The sequence below is a fragment of the Ischnura elegans genome, chromosome 8 (genome assembly GCF_921293095.1).
Source record: "Ischnura elegans chromosome 8, ioIscEleg1.1, whole genome shotgun sequence".
NCBI classification, from domain to species: Eukaryota; Metazoa; Arthropoda; class Insecta; order Odonata; family Coenagrionidae; genus Ischnura; species Ischnura elegans.
The window spans coordinates 42738860-42764173 of record NC_060253.1 but is presented as its reverse complement, the minus strand read 5'-3'; the positions used below and the strand labels follow the sequence as shown (position 1 = coordinate 42764173).

General features: G+C 35.7%; 1 protein-coding gene across 1 annotated transcript in view; it reads right to left on the bottom strand.

Moving 5' to 3' along the window:
- Positions 1–25314, bottom strand: part of LOC124163505 (regulating synaptic membrane exocytosis protein 1) — a 444545-nt gene that overhangs the window by 14613 nt on the left and 404618 nt on the right. Inside the window, exons 22-26 of the mRNA XM_046540458.1 lie at positions 21769–21935; positions 20920–21117; positions 19314–19559; positions 16941–17069; positions 8432–8522 (exon numbers count right to left, since the gene is read on the bottom strand). Coding sequence (XP_046396414.1) covers positions 8432–8522; positions 16941–17069; positions 19314–19559; positions 20920–21117; positions 21769–21935 — 831 coding nt within the window. The remainder of the gene's footprint in view (positions 1–8431; positions 8523–16940; positions 17070–19313; positions 19560–20919; positions 21118–21768; positions 21936–25314) is intronic.

Here is a 25314-nt window from a genome sequence, read left to right as displayed (position 1 = left end):
ATTGGGTTCCAACATATTTGATATTGAAATTGAATCTTAAAAAAAAAATCCTTCTCTAAGCTGCCATAAGTTGCTGGACCTGTAAGTCACAAGTTAAAGACATGGACATTAGGGCTGAAGTGAAGAGCATGGCTTTGAATTACCACATGTAAGAAATATCACATACATATTTATTTTATACTGCAGTAAACTAAATAATCATTCAGCCTGACACATTTTAACTGATAGCAGAATTTTTCCAATTTAGTCCATTCCAAAGCATCACTACACTATCGAAAGAAAATTGGTTCTTCTTATGAAAATTCAATGCTCTTACTACCTTCTCTTTGCAATGGTCTTTAGCTCCATTGATACTTCCATAATATCTAATGAATAATTTCTAAATCTTAAAACTGTAATAGTATGATACTATGATACTTAAACGGCACTAGTAGCACTTCAGTTTAATTCTCACAGCTCAATATATGACAGTGATTTCTTCTCTTAAAGCATTTATGGAATCCATGATGAAATTGCCGAATATCACCCATAGCAATAGTCATATCTATATCTATTCTAAATTATGTAAATACTTGGTTATTTGACTAATTAATATGAAATAGACAACAGTGTTTTAAGTACCTGACTAAAACTAAAAAAAACTTTTACTTGGATAACAAGGAACAATTTTGAGAATTGAAACCTCTCATAAAGTACCAAGGAATATTTTCTCCTGGGGAAAATATTTCTTTCCTAAAAATTTCTTTTTAAAAAACATTTTGTTCTATCCTGAACCTTTGGTGCCTTTCTGTTCATCCCACACTACAGTGCTTATTCAGTAATTCAATAAACATCACTGTCTAGAATTTCGTGGGCCTAACGTATAGGAAAAATATATTCAAAATTATGAATTGCAACCATCCAATTTGAGAGAGACTTAATTCCTCTAACTTTGAAAGTTATATTATTTTTCCTTCGTAACGCACACTCCATGTCCATTATCAGAATAAGGAAATATCTGCCATTTGGTTTCATACAATGTAAAAATACAAAATGTTCTGAGTGTAACATATCTTTTGTACTGAAGGCGATAGATAATAAGGATGTTCCCTTTTCCTGAAATAAATGATATGAAAATTTTACAAAGAATAGCAATATTTCAGTGACAATGAAAATGAGTTAAAATATTGTACCAAACAGCTGATGCACTGAATGATCCCTGAGGGCTAGAGTTTTCCTATAGAAAAATAATCATCATGATTATCACATGTAACCTTGAGGAAGACATCTCACAGTATTAGTTCTGAACTTCTATACCTCTCATATTCATTTCAGTTTCAACTAATATCACTTGGCAAAGTATTTAAAGATATATGGCAATAAAACAATACATATCTTGAATATGATACATTAAAATGATATCAAGTGGTAAATATTTAGATGAAGAAATAACATTACACATGCAATGAAAGGCAGGAGATCATTCATCATTAATAGTTAAAAGAGATATCAGGAACATAATTTTGAGTAACCATTGATACTTAAAGATTACATAACAGATTAGCATCTTACTATCACATTCTGTGAAACAAGAGATACCTCTTATAATATCACACCAAAAGTAATTAAAAATTATGAGGCCAAAATTTCCTGTCAGTTATCATGACAACCACTGAAATTCACCAAGCTTCTTGAAAATCACAACTGGGTAGCATGTTGCAAGTAGCATGCTGTTGATTTTTCACCACTGAATGTGGCATTGCCAGAATTCTATTCTGATGTAGAAGTCTTTATCAAAGCGGTGTGATTAGGCAAGCGATGCAAGACTTTATATATTGCTCATCGATGGCCTAACCACACTGCCCGGATAAAGAAGGAGAGCTGAAGGGTTGGCAACACTGTCCACCCCATGGCACATTCCATGAAAAATCAACATCATTTCTAGAAATTTTGGGGAAGGTATTTTTTCCTCAGAAGGCATCTCATTTCGACTGGCTCTGGCAGCTACTTTTAGTCCACACAAGGGATGTCTTCACTCCTTATCTTCACTCCATATCTTCTACTCCAGACAATAGTATGACTGAGGAAACTTTACCAGCAACATTGTATATCATTACATTCACACTACATATCAGTATTAAAATCCAATGCATTTCCTCATTTTTAAGGTCACAACATTTGAAATCAAGTGCATTTATAAATAAGAATGTTTTTTAACAGTATTCCATCCAACCACTGAGAATGTACTACTCTAAATTGATATGAAGAATTGTGGTTTTTGAAAAATATCAAATACATAGATAAATTTGAAATGACACATATTGCCTATTATGTATGCTCTACTGTATTGTAAGAGCAAAGTATGAGACATTTTGGAACTTCTAATTCAAATTGAGATAAGGCTAATGATCATGGGTTTTCAGGGAGTCTCCCTTTTTTGGGCTAAATATTTTTTGTGAAAAGCCTTCCTGTAAGTCCAATATATTACTTTAAATCATGTAAACTAAAAAATCTTTGCAACTTTGGTCAAATTTATTGAAATAATTTCTACCGTGACTAATAATAAAAGAAACTGATATGGCTGAATAACTCCACAGTAAAGAGAATTTCGGAAACATAGAGAAGAATGTTGCTTCTTATAAGGCCCATAACTCTGAATCTCAGCAGAAAAGGTAAAAACTGGTTAAATAGGCAATTTTAGGAAAAACAATTCCCAGATTTAGTCATAAATGACCTTGAATGAGTTTATCGCATCATAAGATTGGTATCCTGATAAAAAGAAAAAAGCCATGTGAGGCAATGTCCTCAGCTTATTATTTATCAAGACAGTGAGACTGATAGGTAGAGGAAACAAATATAGGTATAAAGGAGAAAGATAGGCTTCTCAGCAATGCATAAATGTTTGGTGGTTTGCCTAATCATTTAAGTATGTACGCTTTTCTAGGTATTCTTAGTTAATCCAGTTGTATAAACAAGAAAACATATTACAGGTTATATGAGATTTTACAGCAATACAGCATAAATGACACATATATCATTTATAACACTTGAGAAATCAATTTATCATATGTAGCAGCTAATTTATATACATACATATCTATTATTTTACAAACAGTGCACATTTAGAGAATTTGGGGCCACAATAACTCTTATCGTGGGAGAAATTTAGAAAAAACTTCCTTACTGAGTAAAATTTAATCCATTGGCATGTTTTTAGCTGCTTGCTTTAACAATTTGTAAATAAATTCTAAAATACAACATTTATGAACTAATATTACCATTTAATGATTATCCACATCATCTCTTTGAGATCAACAAAAATGACGATATACAGTAAAACTTCGATTTTACGCACTTCGATTTTACATCAAGTCTCGTTTTTACGCAGCGGCACTCAAGTCCGGCCGGAAAGCATAGGGAATTGCAATGGTGAAACTTCGATTTTACATCTTTTCTTGATTTTACGCAGTTTTTCGATTTTGCGCAGCATAACCCCAGCCCCTAAGAGGTCGCTAATCTTGATTTTACGCAGTTGTCTTTCGGCTTGTTTTGAAAATCCGACTAGAGCAATATGCAGTTAGGTTATTATTTCGTCTCAATGAGTTGCAAAAATGAATACAGGAACGGTTGAAATGACATCGCGCTGTTGAGCGTGAAACTAAATACATCGCGAATCTAATTATTGCTTCCCCGTGAGCCCTCTCAGTAATATTTCAGGCTCAATTACGAACGCGAATGTCGCTCTTAGTTCAAATTCGCCGTAGAAGGATATCGAAACCTAAAACACACGGCAATCGCCGTGTATGCGTAACTACTTTTGATTAAGACATGATTGCTGGAGATATTAACATTATCACCTTTCGTTTATTATTCGACTTATTGATCGATGCTGTTTATATCCAGAATTATGAGCTACGGATAATCTATCCCCAACGCAAGGCTTTCTAGAATTTTGCCAACGCTATGTTTTCCGTCGCCCCAGCGAAATATAACGGCGGAATGCGTCGTTAAAAATACTCCCGTGCCAAAATTTTGGCTTCCAAGGTGATCCAAAAAAGATAGTCGTACTTCTAGTATGGACGTAAGTCGATGGTGATTCAACACGATGGTAAAAGCAGCTTGCATTGTCTCATTCCCAGGCTAACCCCACATCTGCGGGACAAATGGAGGCGAGGAAAAATTGCTTGCGCTGCGCGCTTATCAGAACCGACTCAACTTGTATCTCATTGTCAGACGGTTTAAGTTAAACATGGTTGGAACTTGAATAGCTATTAGCTTAACTCCGCTAGGTGGCAAGCATTTTAACGGAACGGGAGTTAATGCCCTCGGAGAATTACTCGCGTCGTCAATCGTCATGTAATCGTTGAAGTCAAATTCAAGACGTGAGTGATAAGGCAGTCCCTTTAAACTCAGGAATGGCTTAGCACCATTAAATCGAAATACAAAAAGTGTCCGGTGTTGTTATCAGATATGGGGAAGCAAAATATTACGTGAAGCTGAGTCACACGGCTTGTGAGTCGAAGGTCCCGGCGCTGAATTCGCGGAAGAATGCCGACAGAGAAGCTATTCCCGGAAGAGTCAATCTACTAATGCTAAAATTTCATGGGGAAATGCTTTTTTAATGCGTATAAATTATAAAGAAGGAAAAATTTTCAGGACTATTAATCATTTTTTATTCATCACGGGCGGCATGACGGCAGTTGCGCGGTCATTTTATTAGCTCACTTAAAAAAAGTGATCTAAGCACCGGAAAAATCTGAATTTCCGAATATCCCGGGTCCTGTGTGCTCCGTATTATCTATGGTATGCTATTTGGAGGTAACCAACAACTGGGGTCATTAGCGCCATGAAGTAAGGGCTGGGGGGATAGGAACCCTATGTTGGCATTAGCCAGGTTGTAATGATAAGCTCAAAAGGGACCAGGACTTAACTTCCCATCTGATGGACAGAGTGGTGCACTGGAAGTGCCCTCCATATTAGACTCAAGTAGGGATAAGGCCATCTCTGATAAGTCTCTGCTACTGCCAGGACTTGAACCCAGGCCCACAGGGTGTAAAGCCTTTGTTATGCATTAGCAAAATTTTGCTCCCTGTTAATGGGGTTAATTTGGATGACTATCCTCAGGTATCTCATTTCTTCAATCTCCAATCTTTGTTTGTCTGCTGGTGGTTGGACGGATATCCTGAAAACTGCTTTTAATGAGAATATTTTCGAAAATTAGCTTCTCTGCGACCATTTAGTATCACCATTACGAAATTTCTCCTGGGTAACAGAAGTAATCTTAGTGCCAGAAATGCTGGCATTTCAACCATTTTGTTCAACCATGGGAAACACTGTTCAGGAATGCAAAGTTGTTTCTCTTAAGGTAACACGCCATCTTTGGTGTTGCTTTTGAGTAAATAAGATTATTAGGCTTCATTTTCCAAGCAATAATGAGCTAGTGTTATCCTGAAAACTATACTCCTCCTCAATACCAACTCTTGATTTTACACACTTTGATTTTACACAGTGCCCATATTTCGGTCCCTCCAACTGCGTAAAATCAAAGTTTTACTGTAGTAGCGCATCTTGTCAAGGTGAGTGCCATGCTACAAAAATTAAAATTTTATCAGCCGAGTATGCCTTTTTCATCTTCCTGCTGGAGCTAGGTAGAGCCACTCTACGTAAACACTATCCCAGCTAGCACATTATAAGTCATTGAGATAAGGTGAAAGGAATAAATAAGGAAGGCGCTTCTCAAGTGAGCTTGTTATGGGTTTCTTACGGCCAGGCCGACAAACATCCAGAGTAATGGCAAAATGGATGCCAAATTTTCAGCACTTGCGTAGATGCTGTTGTTATCCCATCGTTTCAGAGTGTTTATTAAGGCCTTTATGTATAAGAATAATGATTTTATTGGCGCTTCTATATTATGGGGAGAAATAACATCATACCACCATAATTTGAATATCATTCACATTTATGAACTGATGGCGAAACGACGGTCGTAAGAAAAACACAATTTCACTAGAATGGCGACGTAAAATAATATGAAAATGCCGGAAGGAACATCTAATATACATATTGTAGTCATCGGGTGATCAAGCTATAAATTATAATTCATAAATGTTAAATTGCGTAGACCTTGACTAATTTCAGTTTTTCATGCACATACTAGACAAGTTTTTCTACATAATTAAACTTTAAAGTGGTAACTACAACGTCCTCTTCCATCAGTTGCCGTGGTATAGTGGTTAGAGTGCAGAGCACCGAATATGGAGGTCATGCGTTTGATTCACCCTGAGGTTATTTTTTTTTTCTTTCCGCCGTAAGGATAAAGTAATTATGTTATGCTTTATATTTTCACTAGCCGGTCGCTTGCAGTTATTAATTTTTTTCTATTTACGGGAAAATCTGTTATCAGTTGTTAAGCCCTTATAAAGACTCACTTAATTTCACCGGCCTTTAAATTCATGTCGGGATTAGCCGCGTAGCATGTTTAGTATGCTGTTCAGCCGCCTTTGGCGCTCCAACAGAAGCGACTTACGTTGCCTGAGGATATTTGACGGCATTCCTTACCTATTCTTCCCTAACATCTTACCCTTGCCTTATATAAGCCCCTTAGCTTGCGATAAGCTGCTTATCAATTTTTTCCGTAAGATAACCATAATAAACGGTTAACTCTCTTACTTTTTGCTATCTGGGATGGCACACGTTGTGCTCACAACAGAAGGTTATCAAGTGTCATCACCATTTTGTATCTGAACTTCACAGTGTGATAAAAAATAAGAGTTAAGTGCTGATACTCAATAGAGAAAATAAGAGTCCAATGGGGCTTTAATTTTGAGATATTTTGAGAGAAGAACTATTGAAACACCTATGTATATGCAACCTGGGATACAAAAATACCACAATATAATGGAAATATTGATATAGAAGATGAAGATGTAAATTGATAATTTCAGCTTTCCTATTTGAAACAGTATAGTTCCCACTAAATTAACCTGAGTTGTCATTTTTTGTAATGGTTCAAAGGCAAAAGATTGCGTACACTTCCACCTCTTCAAAAAATAAAATAAATCACATTATTTGTGCAGGTTGAAAATTTTGAAGCAATACATACCAGGACGGCCTTTAGGATATCTGAGTTAACTTTACACCAGATATTCTCAAACTTGTACAGATAATATAACACTAAACCAAAAGCTGACATACCAACAAAGCTGACAACATGTCAGCACACAGTATAAAATTCCAAGCAATCTTATAACTCCTACGTCCAACATATTTTTATTCAAATTCGAGCTAGGTTGTCAGTAATAACTGCTCTTGACTACACATATGCTTTTTAGGGCTAAACAAATGGTATCCATTGAAAATATACTTTGCTTAAACCTAATCGTCAAATTGTCCAATTATGCATAAAGTATTACCTCCACTCTGTATAGTAAATACAGTAATCAGAAAAAAATCTGTATTAGCCCTTGGGCAATGAAAGAGAAGGATAGCCACCTGACCTCATCTACCCCAATTAAATAAAAAATAAGTAAAGTCAATTTTAGCAAATTTATGTCAGTACAAATCTCAAATATGAATAGATAAATAGGAAGAAAGGAAATTTGTAAGAGACAAGAGTTAGAATTTGTGAGAATTATCGAAGTCACATACACACAACAAACTCAACACCCCGAGAGTGTGAAATTTTAGGCACTTCACATAGCACAGGAAAAAAAGCAATCAGAGCAATCAAATACATATTAAGAAATGTGAATAACCTATTGTATTATAGAGGATATCCCTATCAAAAATTTATGATCTGAAATTTTCACGTCTAGAATACTATGTACCGGTCTGAAATTGGATGGCTGGGAGCAAGCATGGAACTGATGTAGAACTACGTAGTATGAAACTGACATGGAAACAGTGTGGAACCACTATGAGACGTATGAAACATATGGAAATGGTATGGAACAGTCAGGAACACATGGAACCAGCAGGGAAATGAATCAGAAAGTGTGGAACTGATCGGGAAACATTTCAAATAACATATATTACTTTTAGGGAACAAGAGGGAAAGCAAAACTGGTGGAGAATATGTTGGAATGGTTGGGAACAGGTAGAGAATAGGCATAAGGAACACGTTTCAGTGTATGTAATACAATGTTTATTACTATGGGCAAGAAGTGATATGGTATTAATCCTTCAGTCCTTATAAGTTCCATATCTGGACCTCAGGTTAAACATGTAAAATTTATATTCCTTATCAGGAATTTGAATTCCATGTATGGCAGTTAAGTGTCATATCAAGAGCATCAGTTCAATACCTGGAACAGAAGTTTCAAACCAGTTCCATATCTAAAACCTTGGTCCCAAATATGTTTCAGATCCGACTTTGGTGAGGAATTGATTGATAATTTTTGATAGGGATTAGAGTAAAATATTATAAAGAGAATCTACTGAGAAATTAATTTACCTCCAGCTGTCATCCTCTTCCTCATCTGAAGGTGTACTTGTTCCACGTGGGCCTCCCAATGAAAAATCCACTGGCTCCTTCCCCACTGCTACTGTAGTGCACAAATTAAGGAGATTATGAGCATGTTCACACATGAAAGAAACATCATAATCATATGTACATAAAGGTGGAACACTACACACAAGATTTCTAAACTAACTAGTGGGTAATGTGATGCACAGGCTAACATGTCCAAGGAAATGTGGTTGGAGGTTACACTAAGAGTGAAATTAGCAGTGTGAATAAACTTTCTATCACATAAAGATCCATCTGCAAAGACTAATGTGAAGAAAACCACAACAAACACAGACCTATGATTTCTATTTTATGTATAAAAGGTGGAACAAAACTTCATAATTGCAGGCATCCAATTAGGTTTCTTTTCTTTAGGAGACTAAAGGAGATCTTAGAGGGAAATCAAAAGGAATTGAGTGTACATTCATAGTTGTCTTACCATCAAATGTATGGAACCTGTTGCATTTTAGATTTTGTCCACTGTGTTGGAAGAGATATGAGAAGAAAAGAAGAGATAAACATTAAAAAGCAGAGACAGCTCTCTCCATAGAGGTTTTGGTACATAGGAGATCGAAGAGACGGTCACAAAGGAATGGATGGGTTGGCATGTATGGGCAGTGGTGTGGTTGGCTGAGTGTTGAATGGTTACAATGGTATGGTGAGAGAGGCTCTTCCGGATCTACCGGATATAGCCAACATCATGAATCAATGTATGACATTGTTACAAGTATAAGTGGAATTTCTGGTCAATAATATTGAATACATATATTTTATATGTTACTTGAAATTTGAGCATTAATAAAGCTATAACTTACAATGTAATAATTTAATGTCAAAATCAAGAAAAATATAAACTATCTTTATAACAAACAGTCATCAATTCCAAGATTGGTTAGATCAGCGGTTCCCAAAGTGGGGGTCGTGACCCCCAAGGGGGTCGTAGGCCGTTCGGAAAGGGGTCGCGAGATACATATAATATGGTGAACAACGTACTTAAACTTGGACGACCATTTTTAGGGAGTCGCGGCTAAAAAGAATGAGCTAAAATGGGTCGCGGAAAGAAAAAGTTTGGGAACCGCTGGGTTAGATGCATTTCTCCACTCAATTAATAGAGTGGTTTCCTATTATTTTTTTATTGCCTAAATCGGAAGATTATTACTCCTGGAGTGTGCATTCCACGCTCTTAGATTTTCAAATGACGATATCTATTTTTTGCGATTAAACGAAAAGTTAAAAATTTCAAGCACGCAAAAATGTGACGGCTACGTAGGAATGATGGGAAAAGTCTGTGTGACTTACTTCTGGTTCCAGCTGCCGGCATATGAGGTGACCTTGGGGCGAGGCTTGAGCACTGATACAACGCAGGCTGCTAGCAGGTAGCTGAGTACCCCGCTAGCAGGTAGCGCTTGGCTTATATAAGGATTATTATTCCCCTCTCAAACGAGGGAAACTTTCCGAACTTAGGTATTTTTAATGTGTGATTATTATGAGATGTTTCCCTGAGCTCTGTGCCTCATGCATGGTAATTTCAGACGGTGTAAAATTCCTATCTACTCATATAGAAACCAGGTCCCTGTGACGTCACGTGGAGTGGAATCGCATGGGCGCCAATCTGGCCTTTTTCAAATGAGGTTAAAATTCACTGTTGCCATTCGTCTAAACTGGGATTTCTAAAACCAAATAATTTGTATATTATGAAAACACTAATGGTGGGTAAGGAATCGCAATCAATGCATTTCGTTTTCTTTGATTAAGGAAACTACCCTATTCTCCTATCAGCTATTCTTTTACCCCTTAAACAATTATTCAGCTTTAAATCCTTCAACATCTGCTAAATCAATCCCATCTGAGGCCTTTGTCCATCATTCTTTCCTTCATTGAACCTCTATTACACAAACAAACAAAATTTTACCTTTCTTAGCATATGCAGTAGGACATTTGTAATGCTTGTGCAACTTCCTATGGTAAATTTAAATATTCTCTAATATTTTCTCCACCAATGAAAAATTTTCTGCAATATCATTTTTTAAGCATTGCTTTCTCAGGACTAGGCGCTTATTTTGAGAACTATGAAAAATTCAATGCCTGCATCTCAAGGGAGGTTTTTTTATGTTCCTGTTATAGCATTTACTGCTGATCTTAAAACAGCACTCTAAATTTTTCCATGACTCATTGTCATGACATATTTTCAGCTTTTCTCAACAGAACTCTTTGCTACTTTTGAAGGCCATGAAAAAATACCACATTTTTACCTTACAATTATAGCATAAAATGCTGACTGAAACTGCTTTCCAAATTTTACCATAACCCACAGTTATTGTGTGGTTTCATTTATAATGTGTTGCTTTAGTGAAACTCGTTTATATTTTTGATTGCTAATTACAAAATAAATAAATAAAAACATGAGAACAATTCTAAATTTCGGAGTGCATTTTTCGGTTCAGAGAAAAAATTACTATAGGAACAACATAACAAAAATTCTAACATTCCAAAAAAAAATATTATTTTTTCTTTAAAATATATTATGTTCTGCTAAAGTGACACTAAAAAATGATACTCTTAAGGAACAGTAAATTTAAAATGGAGCACTGAAATCAGTGGGAGAGTTTACAATAAAAATGTTAGAAGCCCTGAAAAGCCATGGCTCTAAAAATAAGTGCTACCAGACTGGCACTTATTTTCAGGGTCCTGGAAAATAGTAACACTTTAAAAATGATGCTGCAAAAAGCCAAGGGTGATATTAGAGCACAGTTTTAAGTTCAGCCTAAAAAAAACTCTCTGCAAACATTTTTCCATGTACCAAAAAATTTTTTTGAGTGTTATTCATTTTTTGATCAACCATTCATTGGATCATCTGCCTATCGTTTCCCTTGCCTGACTTTCCAAACACTCTTCTACCATACATTTCCTACCCTTGTCAAATCTCTCTTTCCTATTCTTTCCTCATGCTACCAACTAGCCAATTCAATGGTATTAGAGCAAAAGATGTGGGGCTCTGCCATAAATTATGAAAAGTAATAAAAGGTGTACTTCATTAAAGAAATGCTATCTGGTTTCTTAAGTGTGTTCAAAATGAAGCCCAATAATGAAATATTAAATAGTTACTGGTAATAGATACATATAAAAATTCATAGAAGGATCTCGTCACAGTAAAATTTCAATATTTAAGGGAGGAAGTCTATCAAAGGAGTAAATGAATATTTATAACTCTCAAAGTAAAATGCTCTATGAACTTAAGCATTCAGCGAAACATAAATAAGAACTGAAATATGGCCGCGTGGTTTTTTTCAATGACTTATCCCCAATCTGACACCTTCTTCTGTATCTTTTTGCAACTGACCTGATACCTAGTTCGTTCTTCAGCTACATTATTCTTCAAATCTTTATTAAATGCTCACTTATTATTAAAGTAAAAATACTAAGGTATACATTTCTATAAAAGGGAGATTTTCATGAAGTAGTTAATAATAAATGTATTAATTATTTCAGGATGCCAGAGTAATTACTTAATACATATGAAATGAAAGTTTATATATTTTAAATCTATGGTTCAAAAACTTACTCTTCACTCATATGCCTTCTAGAATGTACTCCAGATGATTTAACTGATACATATTTAACATAGTAAACATTCATATTTATCCAGCATTAGAATAAATAAATAATAATGAATGGTCATATTTTCCCTTCTAAGGGGTCAGAATTTATATAAGTTACCACTCACCGTTACTATGCACTTCTTAATGGTCCAAGCTAATATGAGCCGATGGTTATAGAAAACGGACCATAAATAGTAAAAAAGTGTGGAAAACTTCCATGAAATAATATTTCCAAAAACTTTTGACAAAAAAGTTTGTTAAAAAATGATGCATAGAATAAATACTAATTTTGAAAAATACCTACAAAGTGATGGTTTTTACCACCATTTATAAGTGTTAAGCTTATGAAAAATAAATTTATGGACAAATAAATTCAAATAAGCCAAGAATATCATTAAATATATTATTCCAAATGGATTATCATGAAAATCTCTCTTCAAATGACATTTTGATTCCAATGGTAAAATCTAAGGTTAGAAATTAAAAAAAAATATGCACAAATAGATGTATGCTAGTATAGTAACTAAGTGAGTTCAGTAAAAAAATCACTTATAACTGTAATTTTAAAACGAGACTAACTGATTACAATATTTATTTTATGGAGTGAAATTAGACACCTAAAAAATAATTTTTATAGAAATGTTTTCATGTAAAGAGAGATTGGTAAACCCCAAAAATCCTAGTGGAAATATTTTCTAAACCAACTCTTGATTTTCAGTGAAAGTGTCCTCATCTTTTGTCTTTTTCAATCAATTCCATTCAATCTATCAAAAAAATGAAATTTGAAGGTTTGTTTCTTGTTTCTTTATTTTTCAGAATAAATATTACACATAACAAACATCTCTCCATGTAGGGGAAATATTTAAGTGATGGGTTTGGTCAGTGGCGGATACAGAAAAAACTCAAGGGGGGGGCGCAACATATCTTGAATTGTCTTTAATTTTATCGTAATAAAAGATGATCAAGTCACAAGAATCCCTCTCCCCTCCCACGCAATTTTATTTAAAGTGATTATAAACATGTAAAAGACAATGCCATCTTATGATATAAAAAAGTTACAATTGTGGTTTTGCAATGTTCGGCAATACATGTGGACCCGCAAGGGGGGGGCGCGCGCCCCCTGCGCCCCCTATCTGTATCCTCCACTGGGTTTGGTTGCTTTGAAGATGTACAAAAGGAGAAGTTTGTCTCAAAACTTTCCTGAATGGATTTGTGATGTTTTGAATCAAGGCTTAATGTGTGGTGAAATTCGTAACTTAGGGGATGATTATTCACCTGTTGAAGGCTCTGGAGAATTTAGATTTGAAACTTCAACTTAGGTGGGTTTTTGAAGAACTGTCGTCATGTATAGAGAGATGAGTTGTTCTTATGTAGAGGTATTGAATCGGTAGTATAGTTATACATGTAAATCATACAAAAGTCGATCTAAAATCAACAATGTTAATATAAACAGATTTCACTTCGATGAGACCACCCTCACTTTGAAAATGAAGTTCTGTACTACATTATAAAAAAATGTATTAAAATAAACTGTAACTATCTTTGTATAAATAGGTATGTAAATAATCTATTATAGTAATGCCACATTATCAATAAATAGATCAAACCATTACAGTAGATTAAAATCAGAATACATACTAGTCAGATTAAATAAAAATTTGGAAAATAGATAGAAATACTATTAATTTAAACTATCTGGTACATAGTGATTGAATTGTACCCTGTATGTTAAATAATGTAACACAGTATTTGTACATTTTTAATGAGAATAACTCAGTAAAAGGTTGCAATATTTGAGGGGAAATATGAAAGTAGAAAAAAGAAGGGAGAAAAAGAAGGAAAGACAAAGATCTAAGAGACAGACGAGATATGAGTAGTCATCAGTACAGATTGTGTTCGTGAACTGAAATTTGACATCTGTTGGGAATAATTAGAGTATCCTGCTTAGTTTTCGCTTAAAAAACATGATTGCTTCATATTTTATAATTTGTAATGATTGAGAATCATGAATGGACATCTGTTGCTTTAACTTTAAAATACCTGGTCATGAATATCAGGGAGGAAGTTTTGTGGTTTTTTTCCATAGAATATAGCCATATGTAGGTATACTTGATAAATATTTAAGCAGTGATTGCCATGAAATGTAAAATATTGGTACACTTCTCCGTGTGAATGAAGACCTGCATCTTTTAATGAATGGAGACCTGCATATGTTTTTCTGCAAGTAATGCAAAATAGTAGTGAACAATAGCTTCTAAATAAATAGCATATAATAATGGAAATACTTTGGTGCAATATAATGTGCAATATTTTAATTGGAACTTAGCAAAGGCAGCACACATTATGTTATGGTATTTTACAGCAATACTGGCTTTGCATAGGCTACTATGGTGATGAGTGCATATAAAATTAACTCAATGAAATAAGTGGGTGAAAATATTGAATTGCCACTTGTGAGTCAAATGTTTAGTGCAATTTGTGACGTAGGATTTCACAATTGAGTGATTTATGTACTCACATATGCTGCAAAAGATACAAACATATCATGCAAATAACTAGTTTTATTTTCACATTAAGTCAGAACATGATTGACTTGACATTGTAATATTTCTGAGCAATCTTCAAATTGCTCATTACAGAAATCAAATTTCATTTCTAGTACAGATGTTAGAAGAATTCTTTCATAGCTATAGATATAGGTGCAGGAAGAATAGTTAGAATTGAATCCATGCAAAAGTTGATTGAAAAAGATTTTGATTAGTAGCATCCTTGTATCTTCTTAGAATGGTGGGTAGCTTCCTACATCTCATCTTGGACTGAAATGCCATTAAGATGAACATAGAAAAAAATAGGTAGTTGCTTCCAGTGGGATAAAATTATTTTTCTGGGTCTATCTATGGATCAAGATTTGTTATTTCAATTTGAAAATAAAATTATCCTGGGGGCTTAAAATTAACATATGAGTAAGCACAAACGAGTTCTCGCTTTCAAGTCTTTTGGAGCAAAAATGGAAAAATTAATAGCTTTATCTAAATATGTGTAAATAACAAATTATCAACCTCAGTGGAGTTCTCTCAGAGTAATAAGTTCCAAAAATATTGAATGCACAAATTTTCAGAATCAAAAATTTAATCAGAGCAACAAAATTTGCTTGATTCTCAACTTATGTGTATTTTATGAAATCCTCCGCAGTTTTATTATTCATTTATTCTTGGTCCCAAATATGGAGTTATACTGGCATTTAATGTTGTTTGAAAAATTTCATAGTAAATTTCCCAAAATCCTCTACCCCAACTTTTTCCGGTTGCTTTTATCTACCGAGCCACCAGCCTATCCCACAAAATTTATGGATCTTTCAGGGCTAGCTCCCATTCATATCAACTGCGCTCATGAGAAAAGACCTAGAATAGACTTCTTTAACAGATACTACTAATTTTCTCTTCAGTACCTACATCAGAATGCTTCGTGGTAATTAAAAAGGGCACACAAAATCTTGAAATCTTTTTCATGATTCACACTTGATTTCCGATCCACATAATCTAACAAGAGCCAGCAAAGAGTATTATCCTTGTCATTTACACATTAACAAATGGGAATATGTAGAATATCCACATAAATGATTGCCCAAGTAAATTGAAAAACCAGTTTCGTAATTTTATCTCGTAACATATTTAAATAGGGATTCAAGGTACTCTTTTCTTCAGACACATTTTTCATGATAACATAACCTTTAAAAGGATTAATCAACTCTCACATAAGAATAAATAAAAGTCTAATATTAATTTAGCCAATTATGGGCATTGACCAAAAACTTGGGCAATGATAAAAATCAAGGAGCATAGGATAAAAACTTATTTCAACAACATATTTAAAACTAAAAATGCCTTGTAATCTAATATGCTGTACAGTTACAAGTGATTTTCTAGCTCTGCATACCTACTAATGATTCTGTTGCAGAATAAGATGAAGTGAATAGCTCAACCAGGTGATAGAAAAATTAATTAGCCAATTTACCTATACATTATTACAAAAAGCAGAGGTAAACAGCTGCATTAAACAATTATGTACCATTCAATTAACGACTTCTGACAGTAGAATAGTTAAAAGAATTTCATGATTCTTTTTAATGGATTTATTATGAATATTCTTAAGTATAAAATTCGTAAAAAAGCTACCATCCCTAAATATACTGATATCAAATGCTGTAGTTTATCTCTGCCATTTGTAAGACTTACTTTAGATGAACCGAATTTTTATTCTTATTAAATTATTGAGCCACCATAATTAAATCCTTTATTCAAGAAAGCCATGAATAAATATTATTTTAAGGATGGTTTCATTGTTAATTTTCATAAAATTACAGAGGATAACTTTTGTCTTCACTATTTAATATTTATCCATCCAAAATATTCAGTAAGAATTTTAAGTTCAAATAGGTGTACACATTATGTTTACATAATCATATTGAAATTTTGGTGCTCCGAATAAGGCATTTTAGCCATCATTTATGATATTATGTACACCATATACTGTTGTCAAACAAATTTTATGTCATTAGCAAGAAGTGATGGAATTTTAAGCACTGACCATAATCTTTAGTAAGAAACTAACATGATAGTCTTCATGATTATCTTGACTTTATGAATGTAGAATAAGTAAAAGCAACCCAGTTAAAGTGATAAACACACAATTAGGTCAAGGGAAAGATAATTTTGAGTATAATTTAAATTCATGGCTTTGCACAAACAGAGTTTAAAATTTAGAATCTTTAATTTATACTGGTGTGATAGTGCCATTAACAGTGTACTGGCTGCAAAATGTAAATGCATCACTTTGCACAGAGTGATCTGACTTACTGCGCCCACTTTCCCTTCGGCCTAGTAGATGGCTGCTGATCTCTTCTGGGGGAGATGCTGGTGGACCCATTGACCCTCTTCTGCCTCGGGCACTGGAACTTCGACGTCTCCCCAGTGGAATGCTCTCCTCTGTAAGTTTAATATAACTCATTAGCTGCAGAGCACCTCTACCAACGTGATCACCAATTTCCAACAGTGGCAGAGAATATCGACTGGTGTACTTTGTTCATTCATTAGTAAACATCATTAAAGATATTTCACTGGTGAAGGTAAGTTTGAATTGAGCATCCCAGACAGCTAATACGTAGGGCAGATTTAGGTCATCGTTTTGGGAGCATTACTTTAAGTTTTGCCTTGGTGGTATGCAATACCGCTCTGCAATAAAGTGTTTGAGGTCTGACTTGAGTAGACAAGTGGCTCTTAGATATTCTGCAATAATTTTTGAACATTTTTTGCTAAATTGCTGAAATAAAAACTTCCATTGGGCATTCAAAGCAGCAAAGACATTAAGTTTGGAAGCATTTGAAATGTGGTGCTTCCGATGAATGATGAAGATAAGATGGATCGACCAAGTAAGTATGCAATGAGGAGGTGCTAAGCCTGAATCACGCTATCATTTTTTTTCGTCGCGAAAGTGATCACTACCGCGATCACTGAGCAAAATGATCGTCGCCGGCAATTGTTTTTCGCGATCGCGATGAGGATTCCCATTGCTATTTTTCATCACTCGTCCGGTCGCTTTTTTCGTCGCTAAAACCGTCACTAAAACCCCATATCAGCCAATCGGAACGCATTCCCCTATGGAGCGATTGCAGCGCAACGTTTGACAATCGTGGGAACGACATAAATAAACAAACACGCTATATAATTTCGTGATGTGGGTCCTATGACAACGAGCTGTGATATTGGAAATGATGCGAAAAGCGACGGCGGGAGTGACCGTGTGATTCAGACAAATGATCACTGGAGCGATTGCTTTTCGCGAAGGGAAAAGTGATCTCGATAGTGATCACTTTCGCAACGAAAAAAAAATGATCGTGTGATTCAGGCTTTTAAGGTGAGGGAGAGAAAAGAGAAGTATTCTTAGAACTTCAAGGAGAGGATGGGACAACTTAGTTGCCCACATCATGAGGCAGTGGAACAGCGAGGGGGGATTTGGGGGATAAAACTCCCCCCAGAGCTCAGAGAAAATTTTAAGTTTAATCCATTTTACTTTTTTGGATCAGTATTACTTCTGGAATAGTGTTAGGATTAATAAATATCCCTCAGGAAGCCATGAAACTCGCCATTTTGAACCATTATTCTTAAAAATTTTCTGGAGGGCCCCTGCAACTCCTTCTTACCCTGGTTGGTATGCAATACCCCCACACCCGTAAGTATTAGTTGTGCCTAAAACCCCCCCTCCTTAATTCCTGGCTGCGCCCCTGTTATGAGGTATGATGGTCTGATAAAAAAATCATAGAAGGACAGGATTTAGGGATGAAGGGTAAGGGATGGCCCCAAATGAGTTAAAAAAAGGACAGGTTATAATGGATATGAATAGGAAAACAGTATAAATGAGAAGAAATATGTCAATATGAAAAGGCCAGCAGACAGGAGGGCAGAATGATGGAGAACTGCGTTAAACCAATCTTAGGATTAAATCGAAACTTGTAGCTTGCATGTGGTGGACGGCAGGGACGCAGCCAGGAATTGAGGCTGGGGGAGATTTAGGTGCAACTAATACCGGGGTGTGTGGGGATTTGGTATACCCACCAGGATAAGCGGTAGGTGTGAGATTAGTAAATTGTGGAATTATAATATAAATGGTTCAAAATGGTGAGTTTTATGGCTTTCTGAGGGATATTTCATTAATCCTTACGCTATTCTATTAGTAATATCAATCTAATTTAGTAAAATGGATTAAACTTAAAATTTTCTCTGAGCTCTGGGTGGGGGGTTTTATCCCCCAAAAGCCCCCCCTTGCTGCACCACTGGTGGAAGGACTCCATATTAGCAATGAAATACACTTCATAATTTATGTAATTGAGGCATGATGGTCTGATGAAGGCAATCGTTGAAGGACAAGTGGAAGGGAAAAAGGGCAAGGGACGGCCCCGAATGAGTTATATAGGACAGGTTATAAAGGATGTAAAAGAGAATAAATATGTAGCTATGAAGAGATTAGCGGATAGGAGAGAGAAATGGAGAGCTGCGTCAAACCAATGTTAGGATTGTTGACTAATGATGAATTTATTTAAAAAATACCACCGGTTTTGGCTGTCACGCAATTATCAAGTACATATAATCTTTTGACTTGGTGAGCGAAACCCAAAGATTTTATGTACTTCTATTTTAGGATTTTTGAATTTTGATGATGAAGGAAATTCCAACCTTTTCCTTGCTCTGATGATTGAAATGAGCTTCTTCTTGACCCAGGGAGTGAGCGTGATAAATCCACAGGAGTGATGGCTCCTTCTGCTGTGATGTCCAGTTGTTCGGACTGGCTTGAGCCTCGTCTTTTGGTAGTTCCAAGGGTTAGAGCAGCCCATGCCGCATCCGGATGGAGCAGGGAAGTGGGTGGGGAATCCAGATTTGGTGCAATTCCAGTAGGAGGTGATGCATCGCCACCAGCCTCGTCTATTAAAAAGATAAATGTATGCCATAAATGTGGAATGAATGAAACAACACACTACAATGAGATTGATTATTATACATTTTTCAAAGGAGAAGAACTTAATATTAGAGCTTCAATTATTATTATTCCTTCACCACTAGGTGAGTAGTCAGCGATTTGTACTGTAGGGAAAGTTTGGAGGTATGTATGTTGCTATTGTTGATATTTGCTGTCAATTTGCATGCATTGGAAAACCATAAATTTCATTGAATCAGCATTAAATTTAATTTTAATTGCCAGCCTCAACATTTTGAGATTTGAGTGAGATAGTATAAGTACTGCAAGACTCCCGCTCAATTTTGAAATTAATGTACTAAAAGAACTGAGTCTTGAGCTTGTCTTTAGATGGTTCAAGATCTCTGTTGTAGTGGACATAATTTTCCTGGACTTTGGAATATAATGCGATGCAGTAAAGTAATATTACTTCCCTTACATAAGCAACCGGTAAGAGGTATTAGTTAGTTGATACGATGACTGGCTGCAGAGTGAAGTTAGTTCTAGTTTTCTTGTGTTGCCAATAGCACACCTAACCTTTATTTTTCCTTCCTTTTTGTGATTCTCAGTGATGAGACATGACTCACGGTGTTTGTTGCACGAGTAAGTTGCTGATGGAAAAAGGAAGGCCTCTCTTTCCCTTTCCAAGCACAGGCAGATATCCCTTCCACTTCACTTGTGGTGTTGCTCACCAAAAATAGTAATGGTGAACCTAACTTACATCTTTAGGAGATGCATTGTGGTAGTCACCACAAGGGAAACAATTTCAGGGGATGGGTGGGGGCTGAAGCCCCTGAAATCCCCCCTCGCTATGTTCACCACCCCAAATTCCTATTCCAGAATTTTCATTCCCTCACCTCAGCAGAGACATAGTGGTACCTGGTGTTCGGGCACCTTGTTAGAATCTTGGGCACATGGAATCTTGGGAATGTTGAAAATGACAGACACCTGGCAAAACTTGTGTCTGTGAGCGTTTAACTCAAAGTGTGGATATTTGTTAAAGATTGTGGAAGGTTACACAGGATTTCCACCGGGTCAGGTTCTCCAACTCCATCTCGGCCGACGTTTCGATGGGCGAGTTGTCCATCGTCTTCAGGGCATGTCCGACGATGGACAACTCGCCCATCAAAACGTCGGCTGAGGTGGAGTTGGAGAACCTGACCCGGTGGAAATCCCGTGTAACCTTCCACAATTTTCATACGACGGGAAAGCCTACGATCATTTGTTATAGATGTTTATTTCTTTTATCATCAAAGGAGTTTTGTCATGAAATTAAACCGCAATTGTGAACATGTTGAACATGGAATAGATGAGAGCACAAGAGTAAACCTGAGAAAGAGCGCTGAGACGAGAACTCTCCCCTCCTGAGAAGAAGTCGGCGAGCCAGCTCGGCCGGAGCGGAAGCGAGGGAACCTCTGGGTGAGATGTGGGGTGAGCGAGAACCACGAATTCCTCTCGGATCCTCGAGACGATACCAAACTGGTCTTTCCTCCACGACAGCTCTCCTCAACTCCACGGAACACTCGCCTTGAGTTGGAAAGAAAACAAGAACGCAATAAGGAGACGTGGTCAGTGGTGGCGAAAGGGCCCCGCAGACCTCGCGGCACAGGGGGACCCCCATGACAAGTAGGGAAAAAATAATAACCAGTATATAATGCCATAAAATATGCTTTCTTAATCATAAAATCATATGTAGGCTTTTACACAGAATAGGAAGCCTTTAATTCATTCCCATTTATACAAACATAGCTTATATTGGGGCCCCACAAACATTTTTGCAGGAGTCCCTTGAATCCTTAGCGCCACCACTGGACATGGTGCATACATGATAATAATTATGGATTGTTCTTGGCACCAGGTTCTTGAGCTTAGAACCAGAATCAGAACAGAAGGAGAAAAAAAATGATACCTAAATTTTTAGCATGAAAATCAGATAGAGACTTTTACAAAGGAAGGTACTCAAGTGTTTTCACTAGATCATTTTCAAACTTTAGAGGAAATCTTGAGCAAGATTCAAGCTTACAATGGTTTCATAACAATAAACATGCATGTGTAGTTATCTGTATGTATATTATGTTAGAATTACATTAAATGTTACAATTTGATTTAATTGAAGATCTCTGCATTATATCTAAGAATTTTCATCTACGTAATCTCTTCAAACAAAGGAGTACAAACCAAGGAAGAGGTCTGGTTCTGAAGGAGGATATTGGTCCCATAATGCCACCTCTAAGGAACTTTCCATCAAATCGTCTGGATTTACACCTCCAAAATCGAAGGTTGCATTCCATATAGGGTTGGTAGTGGCCTCTGCTACGTCGGTCCTGACCTCCTCTCCATTCCCACTGAAATCGCAAATGTAAATTAATATAAAGTATCCATGTTTTATGGATGAAATATTCTCATAGATTTTCCTAGGACATTTAACACTAGAAGGACCAAACTCATCATTTTGACGGGTAACCACTATTTACTTAATCATAATGCCTAGAAATTCATAATTTCCAAAAATTATCTTATGTAGAATTCCTTAAATAATTATCAATTGCCAACATAAGTTATGGTGACACGCCTGCTGGATAAAAACCTAAAAGGTATGCGACCCGCGCAGCATTATTGTAGAATTCTATAAGAAATGCAGATTTCTTATAAGAATTTTAGTAAGACTTATAGAATCCTATAAGAATTTCTATAAGACTTATAGAATCCTATAAGAAATCTGTAAGACTTATAGAATCCTATAAGAATTCTGTAAGACTTATAGAATCCTTTAAGTCTTACAGAATTCTTATAAGAATTTCTGTAAGACTTATAAGAAATTTCCAATAGGGTAGGGATATATATTAACAAGTCTCATAAGAAGAAGCCTCAACTTCTTGGAACCATTTATGTCAAATACCATGCTGAAAATGCCAATAAATTAGCAGAACATTACTTAACAAAGAGTTATACATTATTTCCAAAAAAATCTTATAAGAATTTCTTAAATAATTATAAATTGCCAACATAAGTTATGGTGACTTAAATGCATGCCGGATAAAAACCTGAAAGTTATGTGACCTGTGCAACATTCTTATAGAATGCTATAAGAAATGCAAAGTTCTTATAAGAATTTCTGTAAGACTTATAGAATCCTATAAGAATTTCTGTAAGACTTATAGAATCCTATAAGAATTCTGTAAGACTTATAAGAAATTTCCAATAGGGTGGTATCTTAAATAAACATTGCTCATATGCATTTGATTTATCAAATTTTACTCTTCCTTCCCATATAATTTCTTGAAGTACCTATCCCGAGTGGAACTTGAATTTTATTTCATTTGCTTCTTCAATTTTCCAGGTTAAATCATATTCCATATTGCAATTCCTGTATCTTTCATTGCGTAATGATTGCCAAAGTTGTATTCAATTATCAGTATATCATTCTAGGCTATCGTTGGTTTCATTGATTTTAGTTTCTTTTAGCATGTGGGGACATTAACCCTTTGAGTGCGGATGGCATAGCATTGATGCCCAGCGTAGGTCCTGCCAACGGGCGGGTGGCATCACATTGATGCCACGCCGGCCTATGTCCTTTAATCGCTCCCTACGCTCCTCCGCTCTGTTCTATCTACTCTCATGATGGTTTCCCGCACACAAAATGGATTAGGCTACCTGCATATGCCTTCCGTTTTTGAAAAATGGTTTATATTTTTTGAGTAATTTTTTTTTACATTTATGGAGTACTTTTTTATTTGTAAGATTTTTCGCCATTACAAAAAAATTTAAATGTGATATTTTATTTACTTTTCTGAATATTTGTACTAAGTGTTGCCACATTTGAAGGTTATTATTTTCGTTTTAGTCCTATTAAAATTTTTCAAACAATATTTCCTTTCATCTCATTGACGAAAAATATTTTCGTATTTCAAATTACGGTCACTATACCTACACACGCTAAACACAGTTGAATAATCTGTTGCTGTTTTTATTAATGTTTAAACTTAATATTTACATAATGCCGTTATAACTCCTAACATTCTTCCATAATATATTTGCCACTCATTTTCTGAACGATCCTTTCAATACTGATTATATTGGCTACGGAAGAAGAAATAGAGTTTTCGACTTTTTCTCATTTATTTCGTATGAGTTTGTTAAAGTTACTAGGTGGGAATAATTACGACCACCAATTCGTTATTCACGGGAAATAATGAAGGTTCTAGGGAAATTTTTATATTTTTTCCATTTTGAAGGAGAAATTAGAATTGGGGAAATCCTTGGGGAAAAAATGATCGAATTTCGGGGCTCAAATAAAAAAGTCGTTTTCCGTCACCGCAGAATAGACTACAAGTCGCTCTGTGTCGCCTGTTATCTCTATTTTTAGAAGTATTTTTGCCATTCTTATTAGAAATCCATGCAACTATTCTGTTGTGTGCATGTCGTAGAAAAGGTCAGCTCTTCCTTCTCAGTTTTTGCGACTCTCGTTATTAGTACAGTCTCTCCTTCGGACATCTTTCGATTGCGTGCATTTTCACTCCTCTATAGAGATTTTTTTTCTAATATTACCGTATGGACTTTTTCCATTGGACATTTTGGTATTTTACATATATTTAGCCACTTACGTGGAATATGGGAGACATCTTCATTTTTAACTTTATTCCTATTTTCAAACCCCAAAGACCGTTTATGTATCAGCCTTTGATCAACTAGGCTTAGAATATCTCCTCGCAATAAAACTATCGCTGGCACAATTTACTCAAGTGTATGCATAGAACACTGCATTGGGTCTTCTCCGCGAAGGTTTTTTTTTAACTTTGAAGCAATTTACATATTTTACTTCGACCAAATAGAGCTATTATAATCAGAAAGGAAAGTCAGCAAAATTTCTATGCGCAAAGAAACAATTATTTTTGAATTATTACACGTTGCCGTTTTATCTGGAGCATTCACGTTTAGACATTTCTTGTGCGTCGGTTCTAAACTTTAACGCTTACATCTCTTTCTGACTGCAAAAGAGCAACCTCATCAGTCTTGTGCATTTTGTAAGTGTAATGTATTTTATTGCAGTATATTTTATTGGTGTTAACTGAGGTTTACGTTGAGGATACAAGTATGTGGAGCTGGAGGAAATATTGTCGTCTGAAAGGCTTTGGTCCATATTGCCAATGCCTCTCAACATGCAGTTCTTCAAGGATAACCGAGCATAGGAATCTTACTCGTGGGGTATGGGAGACATTTTTGGTCCGAGATACCTAATGTATGATTGTATGAATTATTGTAAGATAGCCATCCATTCCAGATTATTGGAAAAGGTAGGAAAATATCTTCAAATTTTCCCTCCTTCACAGTACTTTTTCCCGAGACCGATTTCAACTAATTTTCCGTTGCATGCAGTTTGGCAGGAACCCTGGAGTAGATGATCCGATACCAAGAGACCCCTTGCATAAAATTCGACCCCTTTTGAAATTATTCACTCAAAGAATGAAAGAAATTTATTACACGTTTAAAGAACCGCTTCATTAGTCCATGTTGCTTTCGCGTCACAAACGCGGCATAACATTATATATGCTATCTGAGCCTAATGGCCTCGCGCAAGATGCTATAATTTACACTGGGGCGAAGGATCCTGATGTTGGAGGCAGGGGATATGCAAACAAAGTCGTGCGAAAATTAATCGATAGATTTCTCCTCAGTGGGCACAGTTTATACAGTCGCGTAGCCACGATTTTGAAATGGGGTGTT